The sequence below is a fragment of the Oncorhynchus nerka genome, linkage group LG20 (assembly GCF_034236695.1).
Source record: "Oncorhynchus nerka isolate Pitt River linkage group LG20, Oner_Uvic_2.0, whole genome shotgun sequence".
NCBI lineage: Eukaryota > Metazoa > Chordata > Actinopteri > Salmoniformes > Salmonidae > Oncorhynchus > Oncorhynchus nerka.
Window position 1 is genome coordinate 18,599,304 of NC_088415.1, and position 21,666 is coordinate 18,620,969.

Genomic DNA, 21,666 nt, shown 5'->3' on the forward strand with positions numbered 1-21,666 from the left:
GAAAGACAAACACATGCAGCTGATAATTTAAGGTTATGTAATCTCCGGCAACCAGATGGATGGGGAGCGTGAAGGATGTAGGGAAGAGGAGGAGAGAGAGAGAGCGAGAGAGAGGGGTAAGAGGGAGATGAGAGAGAGAGAGAGAGAGAGGGGTAAGAGGAGAGAGATATGATGGAGAAAGAAATTACAAGGGGGGAGAGGGAGATTTTTTTTTTTTGAAAGGAATGCGTGTCAATACTGCACAAAGAGATGAGAGAAATAGAGCGAGTGATCAAGATGAAAGAGTGAGATAAATAACACGGAGGAGGGAGATGGGGAGGAGGGCATGGGAGAGGGGGAAGAGGGCATGGGGGAGATGGGGAGGAGGGCATGGGGGAGATGGGGAGGAGGGCATGGGGGAGATGGGGAGGAGGGCATGGGAGAGAGGGGGGACATGAGAGAGGGCATGGGAGAGGGATAGTACAAAACTAGGGTAGAGAGATGAAAAAAGAAGGAATGTGACAAATAATCACTTTTTTTGTAGACCAGTTAAATATTGAAAGTACATGCAAAGCCAGTCATTCTATGCTTTCTGGAAGTGTTTGTGCATGTGTAAATATTGATGACAGTATAATCAGTAAAACAAAAACCGTTACATAGAGATGTAGGGCTTCCATATGCAGTGCCTTATTTAAAAACATTTTGTTACGTTAGCCTTATTCTAAAATTGCTGAGTAAAAAAAATATATATATATATATATATATATATATATATTTTTTTTTTTGTCTACACACAATAACCCATAATGACAAAGTGAAAAGTTTTGGGGTATAAATACCTTATTTCCTATGAGACTTCAAATTGAGCTCAGGTGCATCCTGTTATCAGTGATCATCCTTCATTTTTCAACAACTTGATTGGAGTCCACCTGTGGTAAATTAAATTGATTGGACATGATTTGGAAAGGCATAACTGTCTGTATAAGGTCCCACTAAGACAGGATTGAGTCGAGGTACAGATCTTGGGAAGGGTACCAAAAAATGTCTGCAGCGTTGAAGGTCCCCAAGAACACAGTGGCCTCTGTTCTTAAATGGAAGAAGTTTGGAACCACCAAGACTCTTCCTAGAGCTGGCCGCCCGGCCAAACTGAGCAATTGGGGGTGGTAGCTTGCTGTGGGGATGTTTTTCAGCGGCAGGGACTGAGAGACTAGTCAGGATAGAGGGAAAGGTGAACGGAGCAAAGTACAGAGATCCTTGATGAAAACCTGTTCCAGAACACTCAGGACCTCAGATTGGGGTGACGGTTCACCTTCCAACAGGATAACGACCCTATCGCACAACCAAGACAATGCAGGAGTGGCTTTGGGACAAGTCTCTGAATGTCCTTGAGGGGTCCAGCTTGCTGTCAATTAACTTCTGGGCCACATCCTGACTGATGGCAGCCCATTCTTGCATAATCGATGCTTGGAGTTTGTCAGAATTTGTGGGGTTTTGTTTGTCCACCCACCTTGAGGATTGACCACAAGTTCTCAATGGGATTAAGGTCTGGGGAGTTTCTTGGCCATGGAACCAAAATATTGATTTTGTTCCTCGAGCCACTTAGTTATCACTTCTGCGTTATGGCAAGGTGCTCCATCATGCTGGAAAAGGCATTGTTCGTCACCAAACTGTTCCTGGATGGTTGGGAGAAGTTGCTCTCGGAGGATGTGTTGGTACCATTCTTTATTCATGGCTGTGTTCTTAGGCAAAATTGTGAGTGAGCCCAATCCCTTGGCTAAGAAGCAACCCCACACATGAATGGTCTCAGGATGCTTTACTGTTGGCATGACACAGGACTGATGGTAGCGCTCACCTTGTCTTCTCCGGACAAGCTTTTTTTTTGGATGCCCCAAACAATCGGAAAGGGTATTCATCAGAGAAAATTACTTTACCCCAGTCCTCAGCAGTCCAATCCCTGTACCTTTTGCAGAATATCAGTCTGTTCCTGATGTTTTTCCTAGAGAGAAGTGGCTTCTTTGCTGCCCTTCTTGACACCAGGCCATCCTGGCACTCACACCTGCCTGCTGCCATTCCTGAGCAAGCTCTGTGGTGGTGGTGCCCCGATCCCGCAGCTGAATCAACTTTAGGAGACTGCTGGACTTTCTTGGGCACCCTGAAGCCTTCTTCACAACAATTGAACCGCTCTCCTTGAAGTTCTTGATGATCCAATAAATGGTTGATTTAGGTGCAATCTTACTGGCAGCAGTATCGTTGCCTGTGAAGCCCTTTTTGTGCAAAGCAATGATGACGGCACATGTTTCCTTGCAGCTAACCATGATTGACAGAGGAAGAACAATGATTCCAAGCACCACCCTCCTTTTGAAGCTTCCAGTCTGTTATTCGAACTCAATCAGCATGACAGAGTGATCTCCAGCCTTGTCCTCGTCAGCACTCACACCTGTGTTAACGAGCGTATCAAAACCTTTGGCGACGACTGTATATTGTACTTGTTTACATTCGGCTAACTGTATCTAAGGAATGAGTTTCTCTCAAACAATGGCTCTGATTTCCTTAGAAATGCCAGTCTGCAGACTGTATACAGAAACCCACAAGTGCACAAATATGTAAAGTGTGTGTGCTTGTGTGCGCACACTGGTCAGGAAAGGGTGTGTATTTTAAGTCTGTATGAATGGCACAACCCTTCTAGGCCCACATAACAAAACACAGCCATCTTGATGGTAAGTTTGACCTACAGGTAAGAGATGCATCTTCCATGTACACAAGTCGTCCTTCTGCAGACAGTGTGTGTGTGTCTTGATCTATTATGCTCTTACAGTATTGTGCAGTTTTGTGCTTTTGATTGAGGTTTTGAAAGTGTGTGTGTGTGTGTGTGTGTTTCTTGAGTTAGAAAATATGTATTTAACGAAGTGTCACTCCAGTCACAATACAAAATACAGATTTTTGTTTTTAAGTACCACTCAGAGTTTTGAGACAATCCTAGTCAAACATGGTTCATGGCTTTCTTTGGCGTCATCTATAATACATCATCTTTACATTGGTATCATTATAATCCATCAGGTAATCTCTCTCATATATATATATATATATATATATCTCACACACACACAGTTGAAGTCGGAAGTTTACATACACCTTAGCCAAATACATTTAAACTCAGTTTTACACTTCCAGACATTTAATCCTAAAAATTCCCTGTTTTATGTCAGTTAGCATCACCACTTTATTTTAAGATTGTGAAATGTCAGAATAATAGTTGAGAGAATTATTTCATTATTTTATTTCTTTCATCACATTCCCAGTGGGTTAGAAGTTTGCATACACTCCATTAGTATTTGGTAGCATTGGGTCAAACGTTTCAGGTAGCCTTCCACAAGCTTCTCACAATAAGTTGGGTGAATTTTGACCCATTCCTCCTGACAGAGCTGGTGTAACTGAGTCTGGTTTGTAGGCCTCCTTGCTCGCACACGCTTTTTCAGTTCTGTCCACACATTTTCTATAGGATTGAGGTCAAGGTTTTGTGTTGGCCACTCCAAATCATTGACTTTGTTGTCCTTAAGCCATTTTTGGAAGTATGCTTGGGGTCATTGTCCTTTTGGAAGACCCATTTGCGACCAAGCTTTAACTTCCTGACTGATGTCTTGAGATGTTGCTTCAATATATCCATATCATTTTCCAACCTCATGATGCCATCTATTTTGTGAAGTGCACCAGTCCCTCCTGCAGCAAAGCACCCCCACAACATGATGCTGCCACCCCTGTGCTTCACGGTTGGGATGGTGTTCTTCGGCTTGCAAGCCTCCCCCTTTGTCCTCCAAACATATCGATGGTCATTATGGCCAAACTCTTCTATTTTTGTTTCATCAGACCAGAGGACATTTCTCCAAAAAGTACAATCTTTGTCCCCATGTGCAGTTGCAAACGGTAGTCTGGCTTTTTTCTGCCGGTTTTGGAGCTGTGGCTTCTTCCTTGCTGAGCTGCCTTTCAGCTTATGTCGATATTGGACTCGTTTTTACTGTGGTTACTAGAGATCGACCGATTTTATGATTTTTCAACGCCGGTACCGATACCGATTTATTGGAGGACCAAAAAAGCCGATACCGATTTAATCGGCCAATTTTTTCCCCCAACATTTATTTGTAATAATGACAATTACAACAATACTGAATGAACACTTATTTTAACTTAATATAATACATCAAAATCTATTTAGCCTCAAGTAAATAATGAAACATGTTCAATTTGGTTTAAATAATGCAAAAACAAAGTGTTGGAGAAGAAAGAAAGTGCACTTTAGTATCGCCAGTGTAACAGTATAGCTTCCGTCCCTCTCCTCGCTCCTCACTGGGCTCGAACCAGCAACACAATGACGACAGCCACCATCGAAGCAGCGTTACCCATGCAGAGCAAGGGGAACAACTACTAGAAGGCTCAGAGCGAGTGACGTTTGAAACGCTATTAGCGCGCTAACTAGCTAGCCATTTCACTTCGGTTACACCAGCCTTATCTCCGGAGTTGATGGGCTTGAAGTCCTAAACAGCGCAATGCTTGATGCACAATGAAGAGCTGCTGGCAAAACGCACGAAAGTGCTGTTTGAATGAATGTTTACGCGCCTGCTTCTGCCTACCACCGCTCAGTCAGATACTTAGATACTTGTATGCTCAGTCAGATTATATGCAACACAGGACACGCTAGCTAATATCTAGTAATATCATCAACCATGTGTAGTTATCTAATGATTATGATTGATGGATTGATAGTTTTTTATATGAATTTTAATGCTAGCTAGCAACTTACCTTGGCTTACATTTACATTTTACATTTAAGTCATTTAGCAGACGCTCTTATCCAGAGCGACTTACAAATTGGTGCGTTCACCTTAAGACATCCAGTGGAACAGCCACTTTACAATAGTGCATCTAAATCTTTTAAGGGGGGGGGTGGGTGAGAAGGATTACTTTATCCTATCCTAGGTATTCCTTAAAGAGGTGGGGTTTCAGGTGTCTCCGGAAGGTGGTGATTGACTCCGCTGTCCTGGCGTCGTGAGGGAGTTTGTTCCACCATTGGGGGGCCAGAGCAGCGAACAGTTTTGACTGGGCTGCGCGGGAACTGTACTTCCTCAGTGGTAGGGAGGCGAGCAGGCCAGAGGTGGATGAACGCAGTGCCCTTGTTTGGGTGTAGGGCCTGATCAGAGCCTGGAGGTACTGAGGTGCCGTTCCCCTCACAGCTCCGTAGGCAAGCACCATGGTCTTGTAGCGGATGCGAGCTTCAACTGGAAGCCAGTGGAGAGAGCGGAGGAGCGGGGTGACGTGAGAGAACTTGGGAAGGTTGAACACCAGACGGGCTGCGGCGTTCTGGATGAGTTGTAGGGGTTTACTGGCACAGGCAGGGAGCCCAGCCAACAGCGAGTTGCAGTAATCCAGACGGGAGATGACAAGTGCCTGGATTAGGACCTGCGCCGCTTCCTGTGTGAGGCAGGGTCGTACTCTGCGGATGTTGTAGAGCATGAACCTACAGGAACGGGCCACCGCCTTGATGTTAGTTGAGAACGACAGGGTGTTGTCCAGGATCACGCCAAGGTTCTTAGCGCTCTGGGAGGAGGACACAATGGAGTTGTCAACCGTGATGGCGAGATCATGGAACGGGCAGTCCTTCCCCGGGAGGAAGAGCAGCTCCGTCTTGCCGAGGTTCAGCTTGAGGTGGTGATCCGTCATCCACACTGATATGTCTGCCAGACATGCAGAGATGCGATTCGCCACCTGGTCATCAGAAGGGGGAAAGGAGAAGATTAATTGTGTGTCGTCTGCATAGCAATGATAGGAGAGACCATGTGAGGTTATGACAGAGCCAAGTGACTTGGTGTATAGCGAGAATAGGAGAGGGCCTAGAACAGAGCCCTGGGGGACACCAGTGGTGAGAGCACGTGGTGAGGAGACAGATTCTCGCCACGCCACCTGGTAGGAGCGACCTGTCAGGTAGGACGCAATCCAAGCGTGGGCCGCGCCGGAGATGCCCAACTCGGAGAGGGTGGAGAGGAGGATCTGATGGTTCACAGTATCGAAGGCAGCCGATAGGTCTAGAAGGATGAGAGCAGAGGAGAGAGAGTTAGCTTTAGCAGTGCGGAGCGCCTCCGTGATACAGAAAAGAGCAGTCTCAGTTGAATAACTAGTCTTGAAACCTGACTGATTTGAATCAAGAAGGTCATTCTGAGAGAGATAGCGGGAGAGCTGGCCAAGGACGGCACGTTCAAGAGTTTGAGAGAAAAGAAAGAAGGGATACTGGTCTGTAATTGTTGACATCGGAGGGATCGAGTGTAGGTTTTTTCAGAAGGGGTGCAACTCTCGCTCTCTTGAAGACGGAAGGGATGTAGCCAGCGGTCAGGGATGAGTTGATGAGCGAGGTGAGGTAAGGGAGAAGGTCTCCGGAAATGGTCTGGAGAAGGGAGGAGGGGATAGGGTCAAGCGGGCAGGTTGTTGGGCGGCCGGCCGTCACAAGACGCGAGATTTCATCTGGAGAGAGAGGGGAGAAAGAGGTCAGAGCACAGGGTAGGGCAGTGTGAGCAGAACCAGCGGTGTCGTTTGACTTAGCAAACGAGGATCGGATGTCGTCGACCTTCTTTTCAAAATGGTTGACGAAGTCATCTGCAGAGAGGGAGGAGGAGGGGGGGGAGGAGGATTCAGGAGGGAGGAGGATTCAGGAGGGAGGAGAAGGTGGCAAAGAGCTTCCTAGGGTTAGAGGCAGATGCTTTGAATTTAGAGTGGTAGAAAGTGGCTTTAGCAGCAGAGACAGAAGAGGAAAATGTAGAGAGGAGGGAGTGAAAGGATGCCAGGTCCGCAGGGAGGCGAGTTTTCCTCCATTTCCGCTCGGCTGCCCGGAGCCCTGTTCTGTGAGCTCGCAATGAGTCGTCGCGCCACGGAGCGGGAGGGGAGGACCGAGCCGGCCTGGAGGATAGGGGACATAGAGAGTCAAAGGATGCAGAAAGGGAGGAGAGGAGGGTTGAGGAGGCAGAATCAGGAGATAGGTTGGAGAAGGTTTGAGCAGAGGGAAGAGATGATAGGATGGAAGAGGAGAGAGTAGCGGGGGAGAGAGAGCGAAGGTTGGGACGGCGCGATACCATCCGAGTAGGGGCAGTGTGGGAAGTGTTGGATGAGAGCGAGAGGGAAAAGGATACAAGGTAGTGGTCGGAGACTTGGAAGGGAGTTGCAATGAGGTTAGTGGAAGAACAGCATCTAGTAAAGATGAGGTCGAGCGTATTGCCTGCCTTGTGAGTAGGGGGGGGAGGTGAGAGGGTGAGGTCAAAAGAGGAGAGGAGTGGAAAGAAGGAGGCAGAGAGGAATGAGTCAAAGGTAGACGTGGGGAGGTTAAAGTCGCCCAGAACTGTGAGAGGTGAGCCGTCCTCAGGAAAGGAGCTTATCAAGGCATCAAGCTCATTGATGAACTCTCCGAGGGAACCTGGAGGGCGATAAATGATAAGGATGTTAAGCTTGAAAGGGCTGGTAACTGTGACAGCATGGAATTCAAAGGAGGCGATAGACAGATGGGTAAGGGGAGAAAGAGAGAATGACCACTTGGGAGAGATGAGGATCCCGGTGCCACCACCCCGCTGACCAGAAGCTCTCGGGTGTGCGAGAACACGTGGGCGGACGAAGAGAGAGCAGTAGGAGTAGCAGTGTTATCTGTGGTGATCCATGTTTCCGTCAGTGCCAAGAAGTCGAGGACTGGAGGGAGGCATAGGCTGAGATGAACTCTGCCTTGTTGGCCGCAGATCGGCAGTTCCAGAGGCTACCGGAGACCTGAACTCCACGTGGGTCGTGCGCGCTGGGACCACCAGATTAGGTGGCCACGGCCACGCGGTGTGGAGCGTTTGTATGGTCTGTGCAGAGAGGAGAGAACAGGGATAGACAGACACATAGTTGACAGGCTACAGAAGAGGCTACGCTAATGCAAAGGAGATTGGAATGACAAGTGGACTACACGTCTCGAATGTTCAGAAAGTTAAGCTTACGTAGCAAGAATCTTATTGACTAAAATGATTAAAATGATACAGTACTGCTGAAGTAGGCTAGCTGGCAGTGGCTGCGTTGTTGACTTTGTAGGCTAGCTGGCAGTGGCTGCGTTGTTGACACTACACTAATCAAGTCGTTCCGTTGAGTGTGATAGTTTCGACAGTGCTGCTATTCGGGGGCTAGCTGGCTAGCTAGCAGTGTTGATTACGTTACGTTGTGTTAAAAGAACGACAATAGCTGGCTAGCTAACCTAGAAAATCGCTCTAGACTACACAATTATCTTTGATACAAAGACGGCTATGTAGCTAGCTATGTAGCTAGCTACGATCAAACAAATCTTACCGTTGTACTGTAATGAAATGAAATGAAAATGTGATACTACCTGTGGAGCGAAGCGGAATGCGACCGGGTTGTTGAGTGAGGAAGTTCTATTCGGTAGACGTTGGCTAGCTGTTGGCTAGCTAGCAGTGTCTCCTACGTTAAGGACGACAAATAGCTGGCTAGCTAACCTCGGTAAATTAAGATAATCACTCTAAAACTACACACTCTAAACTACACAATTATCTTGGATACGAAGATAGCAAAGACAACTATGTAGCTAGCTAACATTACACTAATCAAGTCGTTCAGTTGAGTGTAATAGTTTTTACAGTGCTGCTATTCGGAAGACGGTGGACGTTTGCTAGCTGGCTAGCTGGCTAGCTGCTGGGCAGATAGCAGTGTAGACTACGTTAGGACGACGAAATACGATAATTACACAATTATCTTTGATACAAAGACGGCTATGTAGCTAGCTAAGAAGAAATTGCTAAGATTAGACAAATCAAACCGTTGTACTATAATGAAATGTAATGAAAAGTTATACTACCTGCGGACCGAAGCGCTCGGATGCGACCGCTCGCTCCAACCCGGAAGTACCCTTACTGCATCCGCGTAACAGGCAGTCTCCTTGTGGAGTGCAACGAGAGAGAGGCAAGTCGTTATTGTGTTGGACTAGTTAACTGTAACGTTGCAAGATTGGATCCCCAGAGCTGACAAGGTAAATCTGTCGTTCTGCCCCTGAACAAGGCAGTTAACCCACCGTTCCTAGGTCGTCATTGAAATTAAGAATGTGTTCTTAACTGACTTGCCTGGTTAAATGAAGGTATATAAAAAAAATATATATTAAAAAAGATATATATTAAAAATCTGAAAATCGGCGCCCAAAAATACTGATTTCCTATTGTTATGGCCATTCCGATTAATCGGTCGACCTCTAGTGGATACAGATACATTTGTACCGGTTTCCTCCAGCATCTTCACAAGGTCCTTTGCTGTTGTTCTGGGATTGATTTGTACTTTTCGCACCAAATTCCATCTCTTGGAGACAGAACGTATCTCCTTCCTGAGCGGTATGACGGCTGCGTGGTCCCATGGTGTTTATACTTGCGTACTATTGTTTGTACAGATGAACGTGGTACCTTCAGGCATTTGAAAATTGCTCCCAAGGATGAACCAGACTTGTGGAGATCTACAATTTTTATTCTGTGGTCTTGGCTGATTTCTTTTGATTTTTCCCATGATGTCAAGCAAAGCGGCACTGAGTTTGAAGATAGGCCTTGAAATACATCCACAGGTACACCTCCAATTGACTCAAATTATGTCAATTAGCCTTCAGAAGCTTCTAAAGCCATAACATCATTTTCTGGAATTTTCCAAGCTGTTTAAAGGCACAGTCAAAGTTAGTGTATGTAAACTTCTGACCCACTGGAATTGTGAGACGGTGAAATAATCTGTCTGTAAACAATTGTCGGAAAAAATAACTTGTGTTATGCACGAAGTAGACGTCCTAACCAACTTGCCAAAACTATAGTTTGGCAAGAAATTTGTGGAGTGGTTGAAAAATTAGGTTTAATGACTCCAACCCAAGTGTATGTAAACTTCCGACTTCAAGTGTATCTATCGAAACACATGTACACTAGATGACACTACATTAAAGAACTTGTGAAGAAACGTCTCTGATGGAGGATGAGGAAACAGCAGAGGGAACACCCCCCTATCCACATCGATGGAACAGTAGTGGAGAGGGTAGCAAGTTTTAAGTTCCTCAGCATACACATCACAGACAAACTGAATTGGTCCACTCACACAGACAGCATTGTGAAGAAGGCGCAGCAGCGCCTCTTCAACCTCAGGAGGCTGAAGAAATTCGGCTTGTCACCAAAAGCACTCACAAACTTCTACAGATGCACAATCGAGAGCATCCTGGCGGACTGTATCACCGCCTGGTACGGCAACTGCTCCGCCCACAACCGTAAGGCTCTCCAGAGGGTAGTGAGGTCTGCACAACGCATCACCGGGGGCAAACTACCTGCCCTCCAGGACACCTACACCACCCGATGTTACAGGAAGGCCATAAAGATCATCAAGGACAACAACCACCCGAGCCACTGCCTGTTCACCCCGCTATCATCCAGAAGGCGAGGTCAGTACAGGTGCATCAAAGCTGGGACCGAGAGACTGAAAAACAGCTTCTATCTCAAGGCCATCAGACTGTTAAACAGCCACCACTAACATTGAGTGGCTGCTGCCAACACACTGACACTGACTCAACTCCAGCCACTTTAATAATGGGAATTGATGGGAAATGATGTAAAATATATCACTAGCCACTTTAAACAATGCTACCTTATATAATGTTACATACCCTACATTATTAATCTCATATGCATACGTATATACTGTACTCTATCATCTACTGCATCCTTATGTAATACATGTATCACTAGCCACTTTAAACAATGCTACCTTATATAATGTTACATACCCTACATTATTAATCTCATATGCATACGTATATACTGTACTCTATCATCTACTGCATCCTTATGTAATACATGTATCACTAGCCACTTTAACTATGCCACTTTGTTTACATACTCATCTCATATGTATATACTGTACTCGATACCATCTACTGTATCTTGCCTATGCTGCTCTGTACCATCACTCATTCATATATCTTTATGTACATATTCTTTATCCCCTTACACTGTGTATAAGACAGTAGTTTTGGAATTGTTAGTTAGATTACTTGTTGGTTATTACTGCATTGTCGGAACTAGAAGCACAAGCATTTCGCTACACTCGCATTAACATCTGCTAACCATGTGTATGTGACAAATAAAATTTGATTTGATTAGGTGGCAGGCGTTGGCGCAGGCATTTATTGTTACCTGATAAAAGTTGACACAATTTATTCTTTTCATCTAGACCATTAAAATAATTTGTTTAGTTGCCGAGGAAGATCATCCCTAATGTTGTTGTATGACCCACAGTAAAGCAAGGCTTGAGCCTGTTTCAATGGATCCATTGTTACAGAATGTACAGATCGGTTTATCTAAGGGAGGGTTTGTGTATCGACCAGTCTTTATAGCGAGAGGGACCCCTTCACATCTAAATTTAGCTAAATGAAGTGTGGGTGGGTGTGTGTGTGCGTGTGTGTGTGTGTGTGTGTGTGCGTGAAGCATGTCGATCTCGGACTGCCTTCGGGCTTCTCGGCATCACTTACTGTGGTCAAGCTGGGCTAGCGGTTCCAGAGAGGACATCCAATAATAGTTTAGCATCAACGGGAACCTTTCACCTGCAACAGCACCTCCTAATGATGCTAGAGCACTACTCTATGGTCCATCATCATCAACATACTCTCTGATCTATAGTAGCAATCATCATCGACATACTCTTTGATCTATAGCAGCAATCAATCTTCATAATTGTGCGTTTTTTGTTGTAATTATTTGCGGTCCAATTGAATCGCTATTATTACACTAAGGTTGTAATAATAGTGTGAAAATTATGATAATGCTTTTTTGGTGTTAGAGCTGTTTGAAAACACTGCTTGAAATTTCAGCCTGTTTTGGTAATTGGTAGACCAATAAGAGTTCCAAACCTCTCTGCCAATAACAGCTATCTCTCTGGTTAGTGGTTCTTTGTATTTTGTGTTTGTAGGTCCTCAGGCTCTGTTGCAGGTATGTGGGAAGTGCTGATATGGGCTGATGGTAAAAATGACAGTTTTTCAGAGTGACAGCTTTAAAGTCTTTGTCTTGTATGTGTGTGTGTTCCTTTTGTAAACCTGGCCTTTCAGCTCTTATCAGACAGCCAGCAGGATAATCTCCTATTGCTGAGGTTGTGTGTGTGTGTGTGTGTGAGAGAGTTTATGATCAATATTGCCTTCATAGCAGTATTTTGTGGTCGTGTTCTTGTAAGCCAGTTAACATTCTTTCAATCATTTAATCTCTGCAGATGACCAAGGAGAATTCACATGTACTAGATGGAAATACAGCCGAGCAGATATTAAACATCACAACATGCTGCATCTGCAGGGCCCATATTCACAAAGCATCTCAGAGTAGTGATGATCTAGGATCTGGTCATCCCTCTCCATATAATCATAATCATTATGATCTAAAAGACCAAACTGATATCAAATGATTGAAAATACCAAACCCTGCATAGCTTCAAACACGAGCCAGCAGTAGGATGCCAGTTGGGATGGCTGCTAGCTTACCAGAGCCCTCTTCCTTTACAGCTTCACATTCATCACTGATGGTTGTCATGGTGGAACGTTGAAACATGACAGAAAATGTACAGAGGGGGAGAGAGAGAAGAGGATAGGATAAAGGGAAGTGAGGTAGGGGTAAGCTTGGCATGAGAGCAGTGTGTTTTTACAGAGCTCTGGAGAACAAGGTCGACCAAGGTCTCCCATCAAGCTTAGAAGGGTTCAGTGCTGGCCATGTGAGAAGGGTTTTACTGGACAGGTCTCAGATGGACTCATCCAAAAGATTTATTGTCTTTGTTGTTTACCCAGAAGGAGCATTACTTAGATAATTCGATCATTATGGACCCCCCCCACACACACACACACACACACACACAGACCGTGACTTGACTGTGAGCTCCGAGATAGGCTCAGGCATAACATGAGCTGGCATCGGCACAGAGTGACGAGTGGGTGCCTGCATGTGGAAAATATATATACACACACACACACACACACACACACAGGAAATGCTACATTGATGTGGATACGGATGCAGAGTATTTTATTGGAATCTCAGCTATGTTTATGTGTTCTGCAGAAATAAGAGGAGAACATTAATTCAGTTATTGGTGGTCTGTAGTCTCTCTAGTTCTGCAACCAAGGCTATTATTGGTCTCTACCAATGTGAATGTCATGGTAATAGAATTACTGATAAATCACATTTCATGGAGTTACACACATACACAATCCATGCTCACGATAGCATACATGTAAGGCAGTGTACACACACATACACACACACAAAGAAAGCGAGTGTTTTGCGGAATGCTGCTGGGAATGGGATATTGGTTGATGAGATTAATCAAGAGATATGAAAGGCACACTGAGACAAAGCTCCTCTTAGCTCAAAGGCTCATTGTCCTCGACTTTCAGGCCTTGTGACTCAGCTAACGAGTGACACACACACACACACACACACACACACCGTACGTACACTAATACACAGCGATGCGGACATAGACACAGCTTTGTAGGAATCAGTCAGTTGTAGTGGTCCTACCCTCCCCTTCCACTGTTGTAGTCTCTCAGTCTCTCAGTGCTCCACTTAGCACCACTCTGCTAATTACTGGCTATGACATGGATGCATGTAGACCATAGGTATATTGTTTACTAAAGGAGTATTACATGTATAGACAGCTGTGCAGCTGATATTATTATAAATACTGAACATATGGCCTTTGTAGTGCCGTGGTTGATTGTGCTATTAATCTACATTGAGTGTACCATTATGTACACCTGCTCTTTCCATGACAGACAGACCAGGTGACTCCAGTGAAAGATATGCCTTATTGATGTCACCTGTTAAATCTACTTCAATCAGTGTAGATGAAGGGGAGGAGACAGGTTAAAGAAGGATTTTTATGCCTTGAAACAATTGAGACATAGATTGTGTATGTGTGCCATTCTGAGGGTTTAAAAATATTTAAGTGCCTTTGGATGGGGTGTGGTAGTAGGTGCCAGTTGCAACAGTTTGAGTGTGTTGAGAACTGCAACACTGCTGGGGTTTTCACATGTGTATCAAGAATGGTCCACCACCCAAAGGACATCCAGTCAACTTGACACAACGGTGTGAAGCATTGGAGTCAACATGGACCAGCATCCCTGAGGAACGTTTTAGACGCCTTGTCGAGTCTATTCCTCAATGTATTGAGTCTATTCTGAGGGCAAAACGGGGTGCAACTCCATATTAGGAAAGGTGTTCCTAGTGTGTGTGTGTGTGTGTGTGTGTGTGTGTGTGTGTGTGAGAGCTGGGTATACCAGTTGAACCACATCCTTTATGCATGTACTTTCCAGACGACACAAACAAGTCAGCCCACTCATGTGGTTCCCACGCCCAGACAGATGGACAGACCTGTTTAAAACCACTAACCAAACATTTACAGTGGAAGAAGAAGCCAGTGCTCTCATTTGGGTGACCAGAGCTGTGTTCAAATACATGTGTATTAGAGTATCTGGTATCTGTGTATTTGAGTACTTTCAAATACACAGACCCAAAAAGTAATTTTATTTGAATGGTTCTTTGTAAAAACCAAATAGTCTACCAAAATCTATTTGACATTATTTTCAAATACCTAGGTTAAATACATGGGAGTGTATTTCCAAATACATACAAATATATTCAAATAAAACAAAATCAGAATACTTACTTCAAATGTATGTGAGATATTTTAAGCAGTATTTGAACCCAGGTCTTGTGCTGACAGAATGAATAATAACAATTTAGACATTCTTGATTCTTTTGGTCTGTTTGGTCTTGTGATTTGGTGCCTATATGTGGTGCGGTGCTGCCTACAGTTGAAGTCGGAAGTTTACATACACCTTAGCCAAATACATTTCAACTCAGTTTTTCACAATTCCTGACATTAATCCTAGTAAATATTCCCTGTCTTAGGTCAGATAGGATCACCACTTTATTTTAAGAATGTGAAATAATAATAGTAGAGAATTATTTATTTCAGCTTTTATTTCTTTCATCACATTCCCAGTGGGTCAGAAGTTTGCATACACTCAATTAGTATTTGGTAGCATCGGGTCAAACGTTTCAAGTAGCCTTCCACAAGCTTCCCACAATAAGTTGGGGGAATTTTGACCCAACTTCCGGACAGAGCTGGTGTAACTGAGTCAGGTTTGTAGGCCTCCTTGCTCGCACACGCTTTTTCAGTTCTGCCCACACATTTTCTATAGGATTGAGGTCAGGGCTTTGTGATGGCCACTCCAATACCTTGACTTTGTTGTCCTTAAGCCATTTTGCCACAACTTTGGAAGTATGCTTGGGGTCATGTTTATTTGGAAGACGCATTTGCGATTAAGCTTTGACTTCCTGACTGATGTCTTGAGATGTTGCTTCATTATATCCACATAATTTTCCACCCTTATGATGCAATCTATTTTGAAGTGCACCAGTCGCCCCCGCCAGCAAATAAACAAATAGATAAATAAACAAAAATGAAACAAACAATTTTAAAAAATGTACCTTAAACACTACACTTACAAAAGTTTAAAAGGAAAATATACATTTTAAATGTGATATTATGTCTATATACACTGTTGTAACGATGTGCAAATCGTTAAAGTACAAAATGGAAAATAAATAAACAAATATGGGTTGTATTTACAATGGTGTTCTTCATTGGTTGCCCTTTTCTTGTGGCAACAGGTCACAGGTCTTGCTGCTGTGATGCACACTGGCATTTCACCCAGTAGATATGGGAGTTTATCAAAATTGGATATGCTTATGAATTATTTGTGGGTCTGTGAAATATGAGTGAAATATGTGTCTCTAATATGGTCATACATTTGGCAGGAGGTTAGGAACTAGGCAAGGGGCAGTGATGGGAGAAGGGTGGGCAGGGGCATATCAGGATTATTTTATACTATTGGACAGAATGGGAGGGGCCATCAGTATAAGATGTTCTTATTGGACAGACGGCAGAACTGGAGGTCAGATCTGCATAGAAGGTTTGGTGTTTATTTTTGTTCTTTCTCCTCGATATCAAGTGCAGCCATGTGAGTCTGTGATCGTGGCTGGAGATTTGTCTCTCCCCTGATCATTGTTGCAGTTTCTGTTTTCCTTTTTTTTCTCTTCTGGATTTTGTGGGCAGTGTGCACATACACAGACCTGGCTCTCAAGAGAAGGCAGGCTAAGGCGGCCTTCCTCAATATCAAGGCTATGCTCACTGAGTCTGTTAAAGCTTTCCTTAGTTTTTCATCAGTCACAGTGGTCAGGTATTCTGCCACTGTGTACTCTCTGTTTAGGGACAAATATAGCATTCTAGTTTGCTCTGTTGTTTTGTAAATTCTTTCCAATGTGTCAAGTAATTATCTTTTTGTTTTCTCATGATATGGTTGGATCTAATTGTATTGCTGTCCTGGGGCTCTGTTTGTGTTTGTGAACAGAGCCCCAGGACCAGCTTGCTCAGGGGACTCTTCTCCAGGTTAATCTCTCTGTAGGTGATGGCTTTGTTATGGACGGTTTGGGATTTTTTTTAGGTGGTTGTAGAATCTTTTCTGGATTTTGATCATTAGCGGTTATCAGCCTAATTCTGCTCTGCAAAAATATCCTCTGGGTGAAACACCAAATAATGCATGCAGAGTCTTTAATTTGGTGTTTGTCCCATTTTGTGAATTCCTGTTTGGTTCGCAGACCCCTGACCTCACAACCATGAAGGGGAATGGGTTCTATTGCCCTTTTGTGGTTGTATTTTTAGTCTGTTGATATGTCAAATTTGATGGTCCGTTTGATTGCATAAAAGGCCCTTCTTGCCTTGTCTATCAGATCGTTTACAACTTTGTGGAAGTTACTTGTGGCGCTGATGTTTAGGCTGAGGTACGTGTCTCTTTTTGTGTGTAATCTAGGGCAATTGTGTCTAGATGGAATTTGTATTTGTGGTCCTGGCAAATTGACTTTTTTTGGAACACTATTATTTTCATCTGTGCAGAAGATCTAGGTGCTGCGGTAGGCCCTTCTTGGTTAGGGACAGAAGCACCAGATCATCAGCAAACAGTAGACGTTTGACTTCCGATTCTAGTAGGGTGAGTCGGGGCATGGCACATTTGTTTTAGTGCCTTCGCCAATTCGTTGATATATGTGTTTAAGAGGATGGGGCTTAAGCTGCATCCCTGTCTCACTCCATGGCCCTGTGGAAAGAAATGTACGTGTTAAGGCCAGAGCCAATTTTAACCGAACACTTGTTGGTTGTATATATGGATTTTATAATATTGTATGTTTTTCTCCCAACACCGCTTTCCATCAATTTGTGTAGCAGACCCTTAAGCCAAATTGAGTCAAAATCATTTTTGAAATCAACAAAGCATGTTAAGATTTTGCCTTTGTGTTGGTTTGCTTGTTTGTCAATTAGGGTATGCAGGGTGAACACGTGCGCTGTCGTACCGTAATTTGGTAAAAAGCCAATTTTGACATTTCCTCAGTACATTGTTTTCACTGAGGAAATGTACACGTTTGCTTTTAATGATAATGCAGAGGATTTTCCGAAAGTTGCTGTTGACGCATATCCCACGTTAGTTATTGGGGTCAAATTTGTCTACGCTTTTGTGGATTGGGGTGATTAGTTCCAAATATTATTGGGGAAGATGCCAGAGCTGAGGATGTTAAAACATGTAAGTGTAGTCATCTGGATTTTGTGTTCTGGATATTAACCATTTCATTTAGGATACCATCAACACCACAGGCATGTAGTGGTTGGAGGGTTTGTATTGTACATTCTATGGGTTCTTCAGTTACATTGAGCTGATTTCTGATGTGCTGTTCCTTTTTCCATAGTGTGTTTCTGTATTGTTTTAGTGATTTACCATCGTGAAGGCGTAGGCTCAGGTTCTGGTTGGATAGGTTTCTCAATTTCTTTCTTTGGTTTGATGAAGAACGCAAAAACCTTTTATTGTTGTTAATTTTCTTAAGTTGTCTGCTTGACATTTTGGATTTGATACGGAAGCTGAAAGATCAAATATACGGTCTAGGATTTCTACTGCTAAGTTTACACCTTCCCTATTAACAGAAACGTTTTGTCCAGGAAGTTGTCTAGAATGGATTGAATTCCTTTTTATTTTTCTTAATATTATTGGCTTTGATGTTTTTCTTAATATCCTTTGGCTTTGATGCCTCATGATTTGAGTATTGCTTAAGTTGAGTGTGATTTTGCTGTGATAGGGGTGTCAGTGGGCTGACTGAACGCTCTGAGAGTATCTGAGTTGAGGTCTGTGATAAAGTAATCTACTGTACTACTGACAAGGGATGAGCTGTAGGTGTACCTACCGTAAGAGTCCCCTCGAAGCCTACCATTTGACTATGTACAGATCCAGCGAGAGACTAAGCTGTAGTCGTTGTGACTCGTTTTTGTTGGTGGTTTTGTCATAGTTGTGTCTAAGGGTATATTTGGGAGGACATGCTGTCAGTATGCTAAGTGTCAGGTTCTTTTCCAGTTCTGGTATTTAGATCGTCAGACTAGTACATGTCCCTGGGCCTGGAAATGGTTGATCTCCCCCTCTAGGATGGAGAAGTTGTCATCGTTGAAGTATGAGGATTCTATTGGGGGTATATAAACTCAGCAAAAAAATAAACGTCCTCTGTCAACTGCATTTATTTTCAGAAAACCTAACGTGTAAATATTTTTATGAACATAACAAAATTCTACAACTGAGACATAAACTGAACAAGTTCCACAGACATTTGACTAACAGAAATTGAATAATATGTCCCTGAACAAAGGGAGGGGGGCGGTCAAAAGTATCTGGTGTGGCCACCAGATGCATTAAGATGCATTTGCCAGTTCTTGCTGTGAGATGTTACCACACTTCCACAAAGGCACCTGCAAGTTCCCTGACATTTCTGGGGGGAATGGCCCTCACCCTCCGATCCAACAGGTCCCAGAAGTGTTCAATGGGATTGAGATCCGGGCTCTTCGCTGCCCATAGCAGAACATTGACATACCTGGCTTGCAGGAAATCACACACAGAACGAGCAGTATGGCTGGTGGCATTGTCATACTGGAGAGTCATGTCAGGATGAGCCTGCAAGAAGGGTGCCACTTGAGGGAGGAGGATGTCTTCCCTGTAACACACAGCGTTGAGATTGCCTGCAATGACAACAAGATCAGTCCGATGATGCTGTGACACACCGCCCCAGACCATGACGGACACTCCACCTCCAAATTGATCCCGCTCCAGAGTACAGGCCTCGGTGTAACGCTCATTCCTTTGACGATAAACGCGAATCCGACCATCACCCCTGGTGAGACAAAACCACGACTCGTCAGTGAAGGGCACTTTTTGCCAGTCCTGTCTGGTCCAGCGATGGTGGGTTTGTGCCCATAGGCGACATGGTTGCCGGTGATGTCTGGTGAGGACCTGCCTTTACAACAGGCCTACAAGCCCTCAGTCCAGCCTCTCTCAGCCTATTGCGGACAGTAATTGCAATGTATTGCCCTGGCCACATTTGCAGTCCTCATAACTCCTTGCAGCAAGGCACGTTCACGCAGATGAGCAGGGACTCCTGGGCATCTTTCTTTTGGTGTTTTTCAGAGTCAGTAGAAAGGCCTCTTTTAGTGTCCTAAGTTTTCATAACTGTGGCCTTAATTGCCTACTGTTTGTAAGCTGTTAGTGTCTTAACTTCTTGACGCAACCCATCCCGTTAGCGGGATCATTTTCATCAACAACCGTTGAATTGCAGAGCGCCACATTCAAAAAATATTACTAAACATATTTCTATTCATGAAATCACAAGTGCAATATAGCAAAACACAGCTTAGCTTTTTGTTACTCCACCTGTTATGTCAGATTTTGAAAATATGCTTTACAGCGAAAGCAATCCAAGCATTTGTAAGTTTATCGATCACTAGACAAAACATTATGAACACCTAGCATCAAAGTAGCTTGGTCACGAAAATCAGAAAAGCAATCAAATTAATTGCTTACCTTTGATCTTCGGATGTTTTCACTCACGAGACTCCCAGTTACACAATAAATGTTCCTTTTGTTCCATAAAGATTATTTTTATATCCATAATACCTCCATTTGTTTGGCGCGTTATGTTCAGAAATCCACAGGCTCGAGCGGTCACGACAAAATTCCAAATAGTATCCGTACTGTCCACAGAAACATGTCAAACGTTTTTTTATAATCAATCCTCAGGTTGTTTTTAAAATATGTAATCGATAATATATCAACCGGCACGGTCTCTTTTTCAGTAGGAGAGGGAGAGACGATGGCTGCCCAAGCTCTGTTGCGCAAGCAAAACTCATGCAAAACTCATGCGAACACCTGACGCAATGTTATCTTTCTCGCTAATTTTTCAAAATAAAAGCCTGAAACTATGTCTAAAGACTGACACCTTGAGGAAGCGATAGGAAAAGGAATCTGGTTGATATCTCTTTAAATGGAGCGAATGCAGGCTATGGAACATGGAGCTTTCAAAATAGAAGACACTTCCTGGTTTGATTTTCCTCGGGTTTTCGCCTGCAATATCAGTTCTGTTATACTCACAGACAATATTTTGACATTTTTGAAAACTTTTTTCTATCCTAATCTGTCAATTAAATGCATATTCTAGCATCGGGGCCTGAGAAATCTGCCGTTTACTTTGGGAACGTTATTTTTCCAAACATAAAAATAGTGCCCCTACAATGTGATTTTCATAGTTGAAGTGTACCTATGATGAAAATTACAGGCCTCTCTCATCTTTTTAAGTGGGAGAACTTGCACAATTGGTGGCTGACTAAATACTTTTTTGCCCCACTGTATATATTTTGTTGACAAGCTTGAAATGGGCTTGATCTAATTTGACACAACAAGCAAAATCGCATATCAACGTTTAGCTCTCTTAATATATCAGGAGGGGGAGAGAGAGTTCTGCCCTTATATTTACGTATAATATAGGAGTTTTGCCTTTGGAGGATATTCTTTTTATGTTGCATCCTCACTGGGCACCCCCATTTTAATTTGGGTTAGTTTCAGGTGGTTATATTAGACACATCCATGCAAGATCTGAAATAAACACACCCTTTATGAAAATGATTGCTCATTCAATGTTGGATTGAAAACTGATGTTACAGTTCCCTGACAGAGTTAGCAGTGTCTTTTTTCTTCATTGTAGTTCTTACTTACAGTAGTTCATCCTTCCTGTTAGTGGTGTGGTTTCTAAATGTCTCCTCAATCTTTTTTGGCAGAAAATATACCAAATTGCAGGTAATTTTGACAGAGCAGGACCGTATGACTGTATCAATGAACTAACGTTTCACTCCTCTCTCCCTCCTCTCTCCGTAGTAAATGAGTACCTGTTTATGGTGCAGGCCACAGGGATTCACATCAAGGACAACGTGAAGAATATCGGTGTTCAAGTTCTAGAGCAGGTGGTCAGAGGTGGTTACAATATCAATGGCACAGGTAAGACACAGCTAACACAGGTTCTTAATGTTAGGGCACAAGTCTGCCAACACAGGTTCTCGATTTAATATGTTTCTTAACACTTCTACATTATTGTGGATGCTACCATGATTACAGATAGTCCTGAATAAATCGTGAAAAATGATGAGTGAGACAGTTAGACACACCAATATCATACCCATAACACATAATAACCTCTCACCATTACA

At 43.5% G+C, this 21,666-nt stretch overlaps 1 protein-coding gene across 1 annotated transcript in view; it reads left to right on the forward strand.

Moving 5' to 3' along the window:
* b4galt5 (UDP-Gal:betaGlcNAc beta 1,4- galactosyltransferase, polypeptide 5) overlaps window positions 1–21,666 on the forward strand; it is a 67,843-nt gene that overhangs the window by 30,222 nt on the left and 15,955 nt on the right. The window contains exon 2 of the mRNA XM_029621485.2: window positions 21,338–21,457. Coding sequence (XP_029477345.1) covers window positions 21,338–21,457 — 120 coding nt within the window. The remainder of the gene's footprint in view (window positions 1–21,337; window positions 21,458–21,666) is intronic.